The sequence below is a fragment of the Notamacropus eugenii genome, chromosome 2, assembly GCF_028372415.1.
Source record: "Notamacropus eugenii isolate mMacEug1 chromosome 2, mMacEug1.pri_v2, whole genome shotgun sequence".
Lineage (NCBI taxonomy): Eukaryota > Metazoa > Chordata > Mammalia > Diprotodontia > Macropodidae > Notamacropus > Notamacropus eugenii.
In genome coordinates, this window is record NC_092873.1 from 469,625,200 (window position 1) to 469,641,952 (window position 16,753).

The 16,753-nt window shown below is 39.6% G+C and overlaps 1 protein-coding gene across 1 annotated transcript in view; it reads right to left on the reverse strand.

Moving 5' to 3' along the window:
- The window catches only part of PAPPA2 (pappalysin 2), a 371,731-nt gene that overhangs the window by 233,272 nt on the left and 121,706 nt on the right, over window positions 1-16,753 (reverse strand). Inside the window, exon 4 of the mRNA XM_072648561.1 lies at window positions 388-681. Within this exon, the coding sequence (XP_072504662.1) occupies window positions 388-681 (294 nt within the window). The remainder of the gene's footprint in view (window positions 1-387; window positions 682-16,753) is intronic.

The following is a 16,753-nucleotide window of genomic DNA, read 5'->3' on the forward strand; positions in this document are numbered from 1 at the left end:
AGAGAATGAACAATATCCAGTGCTTTGCACATAGTAGACAATTAATAAGTGATTAGCCAATTAAAGACCATGGAATCACTGTATCCCAGAATTTGGGGGAGTCCTCAAGAGGTCCTAGTCTAATAAATTTGGATAGACAAGTATTTATTCTCTTTTGAAAGATTCAAAAGGATAGAAGTTCCAATTTTTCCCTCAAGATTAATTAATCTTGCATCACTCCAGTAGTGTTTCAAGTTCTTCAAGGAGAAATGAAATAAAAGCAATCCCTCTGTTCCTGTTTCCCCCCTTCTAAATCATTTCTACCTCCTATCCCCCACCCCCATCCCTCCAAAGGATATGTTCATAAGACAAAACAAAGATGGCGATGGATTGGTCATTTTCTATTACCTGTATAGCTCATGTAGTTGTTGAATGGTGTCCCAGAGAAGTGGTTTTGGCCACAGGTGTCATTGGTAGGTTCTGGGTCCTGGCACAGTTTACTTTTGGGTGTGGGAGCTGTGTCAGCACAGAGGTCTCCTGTGTCCATGGTTGGTGTAGTCTCCCTGCAGGGATCATCACAAGATTCCCTTTCACTGACCCCTTTGAAGACATGGTACAGCCCCAAGACATGTCCTACTTCATGGATCATAATGTTGGTATGACCAGGCATGCCATAATAGGTTGGGTTGAGGACCACACCACCTACAAGAGAAAGTATGATATACATCCTTGAGAGAACAAGTGATCAATTCCCGCCCCATCCCAGTGCAAAAACTTCCTGATAAATTTCAGCTAGTGAATTTTAGCCTCCACAAAGATAAACAGACTTTTTATGATTCCCAGTGACAGTGGTAGGGAGGCAGCTGGGTGATGCAGTGGGCACAGTGCTGGACCTAGAGTCAAGGAGACTTGAATTCAAATCCAGCCGGAGATCCTTACTAGCTTGTGACCTTAGGCAAGTCACTTAACCTCTGTCTGCCCTGGTTTCCTAATCTGTAAAATCTGAAATAATAATAAATAATAATGGTACCTACCTCCCAGGGTTGTTTGAGGATCAAATGAGATCATATTTGTAAATACTTAACTCAATGTCTGGCACATAGTTGCTATTCAACAAATGCTTGTTCCTTTCCTTCCTGTGTGACCCTGGACAAGTCATTTAATTTCTCTGTGTATCAATTTCCTCATCTGTAAAATGACCAGGTTCAAATCTATCATCCTTTGACTTATTGCCCCCAAGACCACTTATAATTTTAAAAATAAGAATAAATGATGGTGTCAGTGTCAGCACAAAGAAGGAAGAGGAAAGATCTCCAAGCATCTCAGTGCCTAAACATGTGTTCTTTGGGGTCCATTCAATATCCAAATTTTCCCTCTTTCATTCACCACTTTGACCACTCCTAGGAGGAATACACACAGTCTCATCTTTGCCTCTCGGTAACTAGGTAGCACAGTGGATAGAGCACTGGGCCTAGAGTAAGGAAGACTTCTCTTCCTGAGCTCAAATCTGGCCTTAGATACTTACTACCTGGAGTGACACTGGGCAAATCATTTGACTCTGTTTGCCTCAGTTTTCTCTTCTGTAAAATCAGCTGGAGAAAGAGCTGGTAAATCACTCCAGTATCTTTGCCAAGAAAACCCCAAGTAAGGTTAAAAAGAGTCAGATATGATTAAAACAACTAAATAGCAAGTAAACTTATCATCTCAATTTCCAATTTAAAAAAATCATCATACTCTAGATGGAAAGTTGAAATTTTTTGAAAGCAGAAGAATTTCACTCAATGTCATCAGTGTTTATCATTGTCTTTTTCTACTACGATGACCACTGTCATCATCATTATTATCACATTCCACAAACAATTAGACTTTCAGTACTTCAAACAGCCATCTCAAAATGTGTCTTGGAAGAATCAAATTCAGGGACCAGATGGATCTCTCCAAGTTGCATTTCCCAAGTCTTATTTTAAGTTTTGTGTGTCGCTATATGTCTGCTTGTCTCTCGTGTCTCTTGTCTCTGTCATTAGGAAGCAGGGCAAATCTGGAAGCCAAGTGGTTTTTCATCTTTAAAGAAGGCCCACCCATTCCCCAGGAAGAAAGGAGGCAAGGAGCATACAGACTGCAGGATCACTGATTTATACTTGAAAGGGTCATCAAGTTTAACTGCTCCTTAAAACAGATGAGAAAAAGGAAGCCCAGAAATGTTAAATTTTTTACCCAAGTTTCTACAACTTGTTAATAATGGGGCTGAGAAGTAAACTCAAGTCCTCTGACCACAAAATCCAGTACCAAACTGCTTTTTCTCCCTTGACATTCAGCAAAATAGCTTGCCCTCTGCACAATTCAACCTTGATTGTTTCCAATTGAGCTCTAAAATCCCTCTGTAATCTCTGTCATTTGTATAGTAAAGAGGCATGTGATTTGTAATCACCAGATGATATACCAGGAAAGAAGGATACTAGAAATAAAATATTACAGAGTACAAAAAAAGAGTAATTGAAGTAAAAGGAAACAATAAGCTGTCATAGAGGAGCCTTTGAGCATTGGCCTTCTGGTCAACCTCTGAAAGCAATAGTTTGGGTTAGAAGTGTGTTATTTTCTAGCCTAAGGTTAGTGCCCTATGAAAGAATTCAAGGATCTTCTCAAAAGAATTTCTATCATATAAGATTTATGGCAAGCAAGAAGCAGAAAAGTCAGAATAATGCAATTTTTCAACTATTCAAGATTACTCCTTTTTCCAATGAGCTGACCTAAACATCAGAGCAAACGTCTAGTGGATGTTTCTGTAGCTACAACTATTAACAAGAAAAAGGTGGAGGTGGAGCCAAGATGGCGGAGTAGAAAGACGCACATACACATAGCTCCGAACCCACAACCCACAGAACGGCTAGAGGGGAGTAACTCACTGTGAATTCTGCACCCAGAGGCCACGGAATATTGGAGCGAGGGAGATTTCCGTTCCGAAGAGACCTGCAAACCTCTTGCGGGGGGTCCTTCGCACTGTGGACTGGGCGCTGAGACTGGGAGCAGAGGGCAGCCCTGCAGCGGCCGCGACACCGTGAGGAAAATATCCCAGCGGGCTACGGAGACGGGATCTCCAGCGGCCACGCGGGTCCCTCCACCCACAGAGGGACCTGCAAACCTCTCACAAAAGGTCCATCGCGCTGCAGACGCGGAGCCCAGTCCAGACCTGCGGCAGTCGGGGCTCCGAGAGGTACAGATCCGAGCAGGCTTCAGGGATGGGATATCCAGCGGCGGCACAAGCCCCCCCACCCACAGGTGACGAGGGTCGGTGAGAGAGTCTCTTTGGTGGGTCGAGAGGGGAGTGGGGTGTCCCCATGGCTCGGGCCCCCCCGGGAGATAGAAGCTGAGAGGCGGCTGCAGACAGGGGCTCCCCAAGAGGGTGGGAGCCTGGATCCATTGTGGAAGGTCTGTGCATAAACCCCCCAGGGGAACGGTGCCTGAGAGGCGGCCCTGCCCCGACCTGACCATCTGAACTTAATTCTCACACTGAATAGCAGCCCTGCCCCCGCCAAAAGCCCTAAGGCGGGAAGCAGCATTTGAATCCCAGTCCCCAAACGCTGGCTGGGAGGATCAGGAGGTAAGTTGGGTGTGAGGAGAATATTCAGAGGTCAAGCCACTGGCTGGGGAGAATGCCCAGAAAAGGGAAAAGAAATAAAACTATTGAAGGGTACTTTCTCGGAGAAAAGACACTTCCTCCCTTCCTTTCTGACGAGGAAGAACAATGCTTACCATCAGGCAAAGACACAGAAATCAAGGATTCTGTGCCCCAGCCCACCCAATGGGCTCAGGCCATGGAAGAGCTCAAAAAGAATTTTGAAAATCAAGTTAGAGAGGTGGAGGAAAAACTGGGAAGAGAAATGAGAGGGATGAAAGAGAAGCATGAAAAGCAGATCAGCTCCCTGCTAAAGGAGAACCAAAAAAATGGTGAAGAAATTAACACCTTGAAAACTAGCCTAACTCAATTGGCAAAAGATGTTCAAAAAGCCAATGAGGAGAAGAATGCTTTCAAAAGCAGAATTAGCCAAATGGAAAAGGAGATTCAAAAGCTCACTGAAGAAAATAGATCTTTCAAAACTGGAATGGCACAGATGGACGCTAAGGACTTTATGAGAAAGACAGATATCACAGAACATAGTGAGAAGATTTGAAAAATGGAAGATAATGTGAAATATCTTATTGGAAAAACAACTGACCTGGAAAATAGAATCAGGAGAGACAATGTAAAAATTCGGGGACTACCTGAAAACCATGATCAAAAGAAGAGCCTAGACATCATCTTCCATGAAATTATCAAGGAAAACAAGAAAAAGGTATGGGAACTAAAAATAGATAAAGAACCACTTGGCACAACACAGTCTCCTACACATGCTTACTAGCTCATCTCTCTCTTCCCCTTCCCTCCTTCCTTCCCTCACTCCCTCTATATAGATACATATAGTTCTATCTGTATGTATGTAAATATAGGCATACGTGTTTATACAAATTTATACATACATGTGTATTTATGTGTGTATGTACATATATTTCTTAAAAACCCATTCTCGTAACGTAATCAATAAAAAAGTTTTCATCTGTTTTTGAAGGTTAATGATGTCAACATTAATCTCCCCCCAAATCTCTCTACCTCTCTTCTCTGTGTGTTCTCATAGTTATAAAACCTGAACTGCTAAAAAAAAAAGTAGTAAGTTCTTCACTGAAGAAACATACAGTCAACCATGAACATCCTACAGCACACTCAAAAACATATATGCACAGAAGGAGGGATAAGACAGGAAAGGCACATTCATAGCTCAGAAAAATTTAGTTATAATAAAAACAAAGTTAGAAAAAAAACAGTCTTCCAAAGCCAAAAACAAGTCTGAGTGAGGCACCAAGGGTTGTTGCCCCAAAACTAAAAAGAGGAATGCACACAAGGACTTAAAAAGCAAGAAAGGATGAAAAAGCTCCAAACAATGATAATAAATAATAAATGAATACTAAAACCCCAGAAAAAGATTATTCTGCTGGCCATCCCATCTGATGAACCAAGTAATTTCAATTGTACTACTGATATTCTGACACAGAATACTCCCACCTTTAAGAAAGAATCTGCCATTCTTATTCTAGAAGCAAAGTTACAGACACAGAGATAAGGAGAGCATATGTCAAACTCTACTTACTACCAAAAAAAATCATATTGCTCACATCAATGATTCAACCAATAAAAACTCTTACCTACTCAGCATCATCAGTAAAGCCATTATTCTTACTCTTGAGGAGGGTGTAGTCTAGACCTTCGACTATCTAGCATCCTTTCATTCTACTTAAGGTAAACTTGAATGACCTCAACTTTTCAATGGGCCTTGGCATCCTGTTGATTGTATATTGATTCTTGATAAAACAAATGAACAAATTTAAGGGCACAGAGTAGATCATAGTTTTGGTCTTCCCCACTGTTAATTCTGGAATAATCATCATTGTCAAGTCATACAGTTAGGGCTGAGCCTAATTCATTTGTGAATGCACTTGTTAATTTAACTAACTTAAACAAAGTTAAGCATCAGTCAGACATTGTGCTAGATGCTGGGGATATAAAGACAAAGAAGCAGAATAGTTCCTGTATTCAAAGAGATTCTATCCCACTGGCAGAATACAATATGTAAATAAAATACAAGGTAGTGAAGGGATGAACATGTCAAGATAAAATGAAATGAAATGGGAATTTTCATGTAAGGAAAACATACTGAATAGATCAATCAGAAAAGGCTTTGTGAAGGACATATCATCTGACATGAAATAAATATTCTGAAAGGCTGAGCTGAAGAAAAGTGTATTCTAGACTTGTGCAAATGCCTGGAGGTGAGAGAGAGAAAATGTATAGCCCAGTGGCTGGAATTTAAAATGTATGAAGAGGAGTAATGTGAAATCAGGTTGGAAAGGGTAGGCAGGAGTCATCCCACAAAGGAAGTGGTTGCCACTAAAATGAATATGACTCAGTCACCATACCAGAATAATGTCATTTCTTTTTATGTCTACTGAACTGGTAGCCCAAGAAAATGCTATAGATATAGTCTATCTCTATTTCAACGGAGAAAATGTTTTCTAAGATAGTAGATATAGAGCAATATGGAACCAGAATGGACATCTAGTTCAACCCCCTCACTTTACCAATGAGGAAACAAAGGCCCAGAGAAGTGAAGTGATTTGTCCATGACTATACAGGTAGCATGTGGCAGAATGAGAATTCTAGTTAAGTTTCTTGAACTCTAAATCCACAACAGAGAAAGATTTCAATGGATGCAATGGAAATGTAAGGCAAATGGGAAGTGAGTGGGAGAGAGTATGGAAAGGCAACTGAAAGAATCTGTGTGGCCAGTAATCTGGACAGTTGGGATAAGCCACCATCACTGCTGATTTCTTCAGCTAATCCCCTCATTACCTATATATCTTGTATGGTGTGAGTCCTCAGGATGACTGGTAAATCAAGGAAGTTGATACCAGTGGGAAGATAGCCAGGAAAAAGGGAATGATGGTGTTGGTACCCTGGGTGTAGAATATGTGACAGTCTGGCAAGTGAGGCTGGGCAAAGGCTCTGGCTAGTGGGGTGGCTGGATATGAAGTACACAGATACATGGGCCAAGAATTACACTTTCAGGAGAATGGGAAGAATATCTTTCCTCACCATCTCTCTGTGCCAGAGAGCACAGTCGAAATCACCAAATACTCTTTTGGGCTTCACCTATCCTTACTTTTCCTTTTTTGCTGCCATTTGAATAAAGTGGAAGATGGAATGCTTTTCTAATTTGCAAAATGGCACAAAGACTTGAGTGATAGCTAGCAGGTGGAATGACATAGTCAAAAAAAATTCAACATGCTGGAGCATTTGAGCCAACTCTCATAAAATGAAATGTAGGATGAACAAATGCAAAGTCTTACACTTGAGTTCCAAAAATCAACCTGTCTAAAAGCAGAACAGGTATTACTAGATATAAAATTACTAGATATAAAATCCTTCCTGTGCAAGGATTTTACTGCACCTCATACTCCACGTGAGTCAAAAGGGTGATATGTCAACCTAAGAAAGCTAATACACCCTCAGCCCACATGGAGAGGAACACTGACCTGTGGGAAGGGAGGTGACAATCTCTCTCTGTTCTTCTTTGGTCACATGGGGAGTACAGCATTCAGTCCCATGTGCCACATTTTGGAAAGGACGCTGATAAGCTACACAGTATTCCAGAGAAAGTGTGGGTGACCTTAATTAAGATCACATCCAAAAGGGTACTAGTGAAAGAACAGATGCAAAATGAGGCTTGAGTAGGGCATGAGAGCTATCTCAAGTATTGAAAGATTGCCACATGGAAGAGGTATTACAAACCCACTCAAATTCTGCAAGGTCATAATCCTGTAAATTGTACCTTTGGGAGTTATGGAAAACTTCAGGAAAGAGATAGCATGTGAGATGGGCCATAAAGAAAAGAATGAGCATAAATAGGAAGAAGAAGGGCATTACAGGAAGAAGAAAGAACACAGGCAGAAGAAGCATGAGCATGGCAAAATTGATGTGGGGATAAGTGTGAAGTGGTGCAAGGGAAAATAAGGTAATCTCCAGTGAAATTATTGAGAATCTTAGTCTTACCTACTCATAATCCCTGAGTAAGTGAACCCAAAGCTTTCAGGCTAATAACCCAAAACATAAAACACCTGCTTTTCCCTTCATGTTTCTAGTAAGTCCAAAGAACAAAGATATCCAGGAAATTGAAAGCAAGTACATACATGGGGTAGCAGAAAGTTAAGAGAGAATGAAAGAATAAATGCGTCCCCATTACTTCATCAGAAATGAATCAGTATATTGATGATAAGCTTCTCTATACCAGAAACTGGGTGAAAAGGAGAATGGAGGGGTACTCAGGGAGCTTTGCTAGGAGGGTAGATATGAACAATAGTTTTTACCAGCATTCTTTTTCCCATCCTATAATGGTAATTTAAATAGGAAGAAAACAAGTCTGTCTTGATGACAATAATAATAACTGTCACTGATCTACCACTTTATAGGTAGGTCATCTCACTTGAGCCACACAATAAATCTGGAAAAGTGAGTTCCATCAATATTCTCTCCATTAAAGAGATGAAGACACCGAAGTTCCCAGAGATACAGTGACTTGCTCCAGTTCACCCAGATAGTGCAAGTTCCCAAAGATGAATAAACCCAGGTCTCTCTATATGCTAATGTAATGTGACAAAAGCTACCTCCACCAGCCACAGGATCTCTTGTATAGTTACAACCTTCAAGTGAGGCAAGGGCATACCTAGGAAAGGGAACGAAGAAGCCTAAAAATGGAGGGGAAAGTTGAACACAAGGACAAACAGAACAGGTGGTGGAGATAGTCCACAGAGCCCCACACCTTCAGTCTTGGCAATGTATTTCCCTTCCCCTACTGTCTGGTGGTGCTACCAGTGAGAAAACTGTAAAAGATATGACATAATGACTGTGCACAGTCACTAAGAGTTGGAAGGAACCTCAGCAGCCATCTAGTTCAACTTATAATCAAAAGAAATACATACTACAATATTAACATACACAACAAGTGATCATCAAACCTCTGCTTAAAGACCTCCAAGGAGAAAGAACAGAAGCACTCCATCCTACTTCTGGACTGCTCTAAATGTTAGAAAGTTATTTTATCTGTTTGGTTTCTGGCTAACAGAATTCAAATTTGCCCCTATATAACTTCCATACCTTTCTCCTGGTTCACCTTTCTCGGACAAACACAAGTCATGAGTTCCTTCTCTATGTGACAATCCTTCAAATACTTGAAGACAATTATTATAATCTCACTGCGTCTTCTCTATGCTAAACACACTCAGTTTCTACAACTGATCACTGTATGATAGACTCAGTGCCCTTCATTATCCTGGTTGCCATCCTCTGGACAGTTTTCATCTTATCAGCATTCTTAAAATGGAGTTCCTAGAACTGAACACAATACTCAAGATAGAGTTTGACAGGGGTAGAGTACAGTGGAACTATCAAAAGTCATGCCCCATTTAATGTAGCTCAAGGTCAAAATAATTTTTTTTTGCCATATCACACTAAACATATTGAGTTTGTTGTGAACTAAAACTAAATAAATAAATTTTTAAAAAGAGAAGCTATGTAAGCCTGAATAAGTTACTTAAGTACAAGAGTTATTTAGTACCTTCACTACCTCAAATCTAAAAAAAAAAAAAAAAAGATTGGACATAAATAAAAGAAAAAAATAAAAGAGGTCTAATTGAGAGGTTGTAGAATTGTTTCAAACCCTAACTCCAAGTAACTTACCTAGTATTTAAATATCTACTTTCTAATATTTGGCAAAACTCTGGCCAATCATAAAAGTCATCTTTTAAAGTGCTGGTTCTGATCACACTGGGGATATAATACTCCTTCCAAAGTAACTTCTCTGATTACAAAGAGACAGTATTTTTTCTCTCTAAACTTGACCTGTGTTTAAATCCTGGCTTTATGACTCACTGCCTACATTATGCATATATGGGTACAAAGGCAAAACTCCATATTTTGTTATCTGTGGAGTCTTTATTTTTGTCAGTGAATGCCTAGCCATGACTGACTATGGTAGAGCATCCACAGTCAGAAACACCATAATTTGACTCAAACACAGTGATGTCATTTTGGTCCTCCTCAAGAACAATGGACAACAAACAAACAAACAACTATATTCATCATTATTGTGGTAAGATTCTGCCAGGTCAGCCGTCCTTGGTCATACAAGTGACACTGAGTCACCTCTTAGCTGTTTGGAATGGAGCTACCATAGTGCAAGGGCATCTAGCTGTACTTGAGTTAAAATCACTAGCCTCAACAAACTACATCCCAGGGTAATCTGAATTGTAGAATTATGGAGGGGATGGAACTTGAGACAGATAGCTTATTACTTTTTTTTAAGTACAAAGTGAGGCATTTGACAAAAAGGGAAGAGAAGGACATGGGAGAGTGGTAAGAGTATTGGATTAGGAATCATTGGTCTTGGGTTCAAATGCTGGTTTGCTTCTTGCATCACTGGGAAATCACTTAACTTCTATGAGCCAGGGTTGCCTCATTTATAAAATGATTTGGTTAGACTAGACCTCTATGGGTCCTTCTACCTCTAAATCTGTCATACCATGGGATGCTATCTATCATTGGGAGAAGGGTGAGCATTAATAAGTAAAGAATATAAAGACTGACTTGGCACCATGAAGATCCTTTGAGATTTTTCACAATAAACTTGTCACCTATATAAGATTTACTTTAATGGATTATTCTCTATCATGTTAGCATGAGATCTGGACTTGAATCCTGTAAGTCAAAACTTCTCTGAGCCTCAGCTACTTTATCTAAAAAATGAGGGACAGGACTAAATGTTATCTAAGTACCATTCTTTTCTATAGCAATAATGCTACTATTCTATGCTTCTTCCAACTCTAACATCCCATGATTGTAAGAGGGAGTATTATCATGTACGTTTTCTTGATTAGGAAACTGAGGTCTGAAGAGTTTAAAAGGCTTTCCTAGGTTAATCCTCAGTATTCAGAAAACACTAATGCATAAATAGGAAGGTGGATCAGACTATATGATCTCTGAGGTCCATTCCAGCACCATGATTCAATCATAATATAAATAATTCTTTAGAAAGAAAACTCTTTTTAAAACCTAGAAGGTGTTTTCAGTTCTATGAGCCTATGTTTTTGTTCCCTTAAAATCTGACCATTGATAAATCATTTCTTTGTGGTCTCCCTGAAAATACTGCTTAAGAGTAAGGTGTATCAGTTGGATTGGAAGGGGGTTGTGTTTGTCCTTAGCTTTCAAAGAGGACCATGACATCACAGAAATGATGACATGACTTGCACTTGACTTTGTTTTGCGTGAGGGAGGGCTGGGCAGGTCACCAGCCTCACTTTCTCCTCCTGAGCCATCTGGTTCCAGTGACCTGATACTCATCAGGATGACTGAAGAAGGCCCAGGATACAATGGGAGACCTTGACCTTTTAGGCTAAGGCCTTTCCAGGTACTCACTTAAAGTGAGGTAATGCCCATTCAGTGAATAGGCTTTTTTAAAAAGTAATCAGGGGATGACCCCTTTAAATAGAAAAGAATAAATACATACATACATAAAGCTGGGAGGGGCAGGAGCCTCCAGATTGTGGTCTGGAAGAGAAACAGTTACTACTGACATTCACTCTAAGCCAGGAGGGTCTAAAAAACAGCCATTGAGTGGAGCTTGGGGAGGGACCAAAGGGTCCCTCATAAATTAACCACCAACCTAATGTAATACTGGTTTAAAGATAGGTGGAAGCCACTTTTAGACAACCCACACAGACATAAATAATCTAGATGAGCAGTACACAGACACACAGTATGAATGAATTAATTTATCAAATAATTTTTATCTTTAGAGAAAGTGTTTACATGTGTCCCTCACTCATGTATATGATATAGTTTCTCCAGCAGGCAGGCATTGGCTGCTGAGTGGAGGTGAAAAGAAGGGATATTAGGAGGCAGTGGAGGGAGAGGAGGAAAGGTGCAGAAAGATAATAATAATGAACACGGCTCTTTATGATCTGCTGAGGATTTTTGTTTTTCTTAAAATACAATAAGGCAGACAGTCCATGAACCTATGAAGTGTAAACATCCGCATTTTACCCACAAAGAGATCAAAGTCACATAGTTAAGCAAACAGCAAAGAAAGCATCTGAACCCAGGAATGTCGGGAATAACTAAGAAAAATGTCATTTCAGTATTTCCAAAAAGGAACTGGGATGCTCCATCACTCTATTAATTAAAAGAAGTACAACATTTATATTATAGGTTCCAACTACTGATGTCCTGATGCTTTTCTTTCTTTCTTACTTTTCTCACCTATTTCCCTTTTTTGCCCTCACCTCTCTCTTTCTTTCTCTGTCTTTCCTTACTACCTTACCAGTCCCTTGCTTATTGCCTGCTCCCCAACTCAGTCTCCAAACCACACATATGCACGAGAGCACGCGCGTGCACACACACACACACACACACACACACACACACACACACACACACACACACTTTTCTGGCAGTATCCTTTACATTTCCCAATTTCAACTCGTTAAGTGTGTTTAAGCAAGAAACTGGAAGTGATTACTCAGGCACCTGTGAACCAGACCTTGACCTCCATTTTATGGACATATCATGTTCAATCTTAAAAGTTTTACAATGACATCATGGAGCTATTTTAAAGTAACTTTACCCAGTAGCCTCCCCTCAGTCTGTCCAAGTTTTCATGACAGGTGGATTCAGAAGTCAGGATTTTTCTTTTCTCGTCCCCCTCTCCCACTTCTGCTATTTGAGCCTGCTTCTGAAATAACTGGGAAAAATACCACTAGCCACCCGTTTGGGAGTTCAGCTGCCTGTGATGTAAAAGAATCAAGTTCTTGCCATCTTTTTCCTCCTCATCTTACAATTTTTTTTCAAAACCAACTTTGAGGAAAAATCATATTCTGACAGACAGCTCACTTCCCCACTGACTCCCAACAATGCAAATGTTCAACTCCAAGGGTTTTCTATGGTCCTACAGAAGCTCCAGATCCTCCCACTCCTCCTGGGGCTGCACATAGTCACGAGGCTCCAGGAAAACCTTTCCTTGAACAGAACAATTCCCAAGAAGTAAGGTAGGAACTGATAGAACAGGATGCAAGCAGAACAAGGAGGCCCTAACAGGGCTTTGCTTTGTTTTGCTTTTCAAGTTATAAGCATTAAGAAGAAAAAACTATGGATGTTGCAAAATTATGAAGAACAAGCTTGGCCCCAAAGAAGAGATATGAGAAGATACCTCCACCTGTTTTTGCAGATATATGGGGTAGAGGTAGTCCACAGGAAGATTATAGAGTATCAGATTTTTTTTCAATGTGTTAATCAGTTGTAAGGACTTTTTCTCTTCTTCCTCTTTTAAATATTTGTTAAAAAAGGATATCTCCTCAGAAAGTAGAGAGAATGATATAAGGGAAAATTTTAGGTGATTATTTTTAAAGTATCAATAAAATCTATTTTTAAAAAGAAATGACACTTAAAAGTTAAAAATTTTCAAGCTGGTAAACATTTGCCACCAACTCCTGGTGCAAAAAATATTACGAGCCTAGGATGTTACCAGGCTGGGAAGCAGAGATGCTTGAATTAAGGTACCATATGCAGTGCTAGAAGAAACATTTACTCCACAGGTATCACTGCTATAGAACATAGCTGATAAAAATAGCTTGTAATTTGCTTGCAATTTTATTCAGGACATTTTGGGTGACCTAATATAGAGTGGTTGCTGGCACATAGTGAGTGATGGAAAATAAATGAGACCAACCATGGTACAGAGAAGATAGAGCCACCAAACAGTAGTAGGAAAGACGATAGACATGTTGTGAGCACTATGTTAATTGGAGTGAAAAGACTGTGTGAGGAGGGGGAAGAATACTAGATGGGGAGAAAGCTCAAGAGACCAGGAAACATGAGGAAGTGACACCAAGTGTCTTGGTGTAGGATCTCCTTTTCTTCAGGAATTATTATAGCAGTCTACTCTGGAGCCAAACTGGCCTTCTTATGATTTCCTAACCATGATATTCCATCTCCCATCTCTACACCTTTCCATTGGCTATCCCACATGCCTGAAATGAACTCCCTCCCTATCTTTCCCTTTCAGAATCTCTAATTTCTTTAGGATTCAGCTCAAGATCTTTATGTGTGAGGCCTTTCTTGGTTGCCCAAGCTAACTGTGTTCTCTCCATCTCCCCACACCCAGTGTTACCTTGTATCTGTTTTATATGTATGCATGTATGTGAGTATATATATATATATATATATATATATACACATATGTGTGCTTATATCATATTATGTAACACACGTAGAGTTCTGTGTATGGGCACACATAAAACAAACCCATGTGTTTTGTTATATTTGTATGTGTATATATACACATACACACAACACACAGATATGGTATATGTGTACATATGTACACACATAAACAGACACACTTATGTCATTGCATACTGTCTCCCCTAATCAAACATAAGTTCCTTGAGGACAGAGCTTCTTCCACTTCTGCCTTTAACTTCCCAGTGCCTGGCACACATGTTGTTGTTTAGTCTTATTTCAGCACATTGAGTCTGTTGTTGCTTTGCTGTTGCTGTCACTGTGGTTTTGGAAAAGATACAGGAATGGTTCGTGATTTCCTTCTCCAGCTCATTTTATAAATGAAGAAAGCAAGACAGAAATGGTTAAGTGCTTCCCCAGGCCACACAGCCAGTATTGTCTGGAGGAGGGGTTGAATTCATGAAGATGTGTCTTCCTGACTCTAGGTCCGGCAATCTATCCACTTGGCACATAGTGGGCACTTAACAAATGATCCATATCTCCTTGAGGAAAGGAATTTTTTGCATGGCACCTGACATGTAGTGGGTGTTTAATAAATGTTTATTGAACTAACTTGATTGCTGATTGACTGATGTGGAGAATGTTAGTGTCAGGGACAAGAGTTTTGCAACTTTAAAGAGCCATGCCTGATTTAGCTAAAGAGCTCATGCACTCAGCTTATACTAGTGCAGGAAAAAATAAGGATGTCACTGTGACATCTGATGCAGACTCTTACTGCTTCTCCAGATTTTGTCAGCCCAGTCTGTTTCTAGTTCCAGTTATTAGAGACAAATATCAACTAAAAAATGACTCTTCTCACAAATCACATTGATTCATTTGGTGGGATTTGTTGTTCAGCACCTGGAACAGCAATCAATTATGATAGCTCAGGCTGACTCAGCGACACTACCCAGTGCCGCTAATACACTATTAGCAGAACTGAATTGGACCAATTATTCTGAAGAGCAATTCAGAATTATTCTTTGAAAGTTGCTAAATTGCCCCTGACCTTTGAGCCAGAGATCTTACTGCTAAGAATGTGTTCCAAGAAAGTCAAATACTGAAATTCCTGCATATACAAAAATATTCATAGCAGCACTTTTTGTGTTAGCAAAGAACTTGAAACAAAGAAGATATCCATTGTTTAGTGGATGGCTAAACAAATTGTGGCTCATGAATGTTATGGGTTCTCAGTGTAGCTAAAAGAACAATGAATTGGAAGAATTCAGAGAAGCATGGAAAGATATATGAACTGATGCATAGTTAAGTAAGCAGAACCAGAAAAACTATACACAATGATTGCAACAATATAGATTGAAACAAACACACACACACAACAGCCCTAAACAGTAAAACTCAGTGCTGTGTAATGATAATGACAAAGTGTGTCCCCAGAGAAGAGAGGAGAAATGTGCCTCCTTCCCTTTTTTGTAGAGGTGGAAGACTATCAGTCTCTTTCTTTGCACATGCAGTTATGTGTTTGATTAATTAAGTTTATTATTTTTCTCTCCTTATTCTTAGTTGATAGGGAGAATTTACTGGGTAGAAGAGAGAAGAGAAGTAAATGAAATGTAAGGAAAGATGAAGGAAATAAGCATTTGTTAAGCACTAACTATATGTTGGGCACTGTATCAAGCGCTTTACAAAAATTATTTCATTTGATCCACAAAATAACCCTGCAGTATAGGTCCTATGATATCATCCACATTTAACATTGAGGAAACTGAGGCAGAGTTTTGATTTCTTGCCCAGAAAGCAAATGTCAGAGTATCATTTTTTTTTAATTTAACACTCTGTTAACATGATACTTACAAACTCAACTACGTAAGATATTCCCCTGAAACCACTGGTAATAGCTCTGTCCATTTTTTGAGTTTAGCTAAAAGAAAGTTTAAACTTTCTAGGATCAGTGCCAGCTTGTCTTTTAGATGCAACCCTATGTCTTTTCAAGGAATTAGGCCTAAGCAGTTTTCATGATTGGAAAATTGGGAGAGTTCAAGATTGGTAGACAGGGGCCATGATAGAGGACAGAGATCTTTTGCTAGGGCCCTATCAATATTTTGATATGAATTCTCATTTATATTTAGGCATCCTCATAGGAAATAAGATGGTACATTTTCAACCCTAAATATTGGCTAAGGTACAAAAATCTATGCAAGATTACATGAATTTGCTTGTATCGGTTGAAAGGTATTTGCGACTGGAAAAAAGCATCTCAGATGGAGAATTTAAAAAGAGATTGAGTAAGATGCTTCAGAACTACTTGGCAGGCCACCGTGCTCCTGACAATCTATCATATGTTGACAACACTGTCCAATTTTCTTCACCCATCATCTGTTATGAGTATAATCAAAGCTTTGGAGCTATAGAGACTGTGGAGATCATTCAGTCCAACACTATTTTACAGATGAGGACCCTGGGGCCCAGGAAGGTTAAATGATTCGCCTGTTACCACACAAGTGGTAAGTATTATGGCAGCACTGAAATATTAATCCAAGTTTTCTGGCTCCAAATCCTGAATTCTTTTCACTACACTGCCAAAAACTGATGCATATGGACTTTCTGGGAGATACTCTCCATGTTCTCTTATCATGAATCTATCACAAAGACATCTTCCCCAAGTGCATTTGTATTGTTAGATTTTTTTCAATGTATTGATCAGTTTTGATGGTTTTTTCTCTTCTTCCTTTATTTTTTTCTTTTTAAAAACAGAGCAAGGATTCAAACCTAGATCTTTTAACCCCAAAGTCAGGGGTGTTAGCACTTTATCACATTGCTGCCCTAGAGTAACATAACTTCTGAGTTTAGTACAAACTTACAAAACAAAAAAAAGTGTTGATTTAAGACTCAAAGGACCTG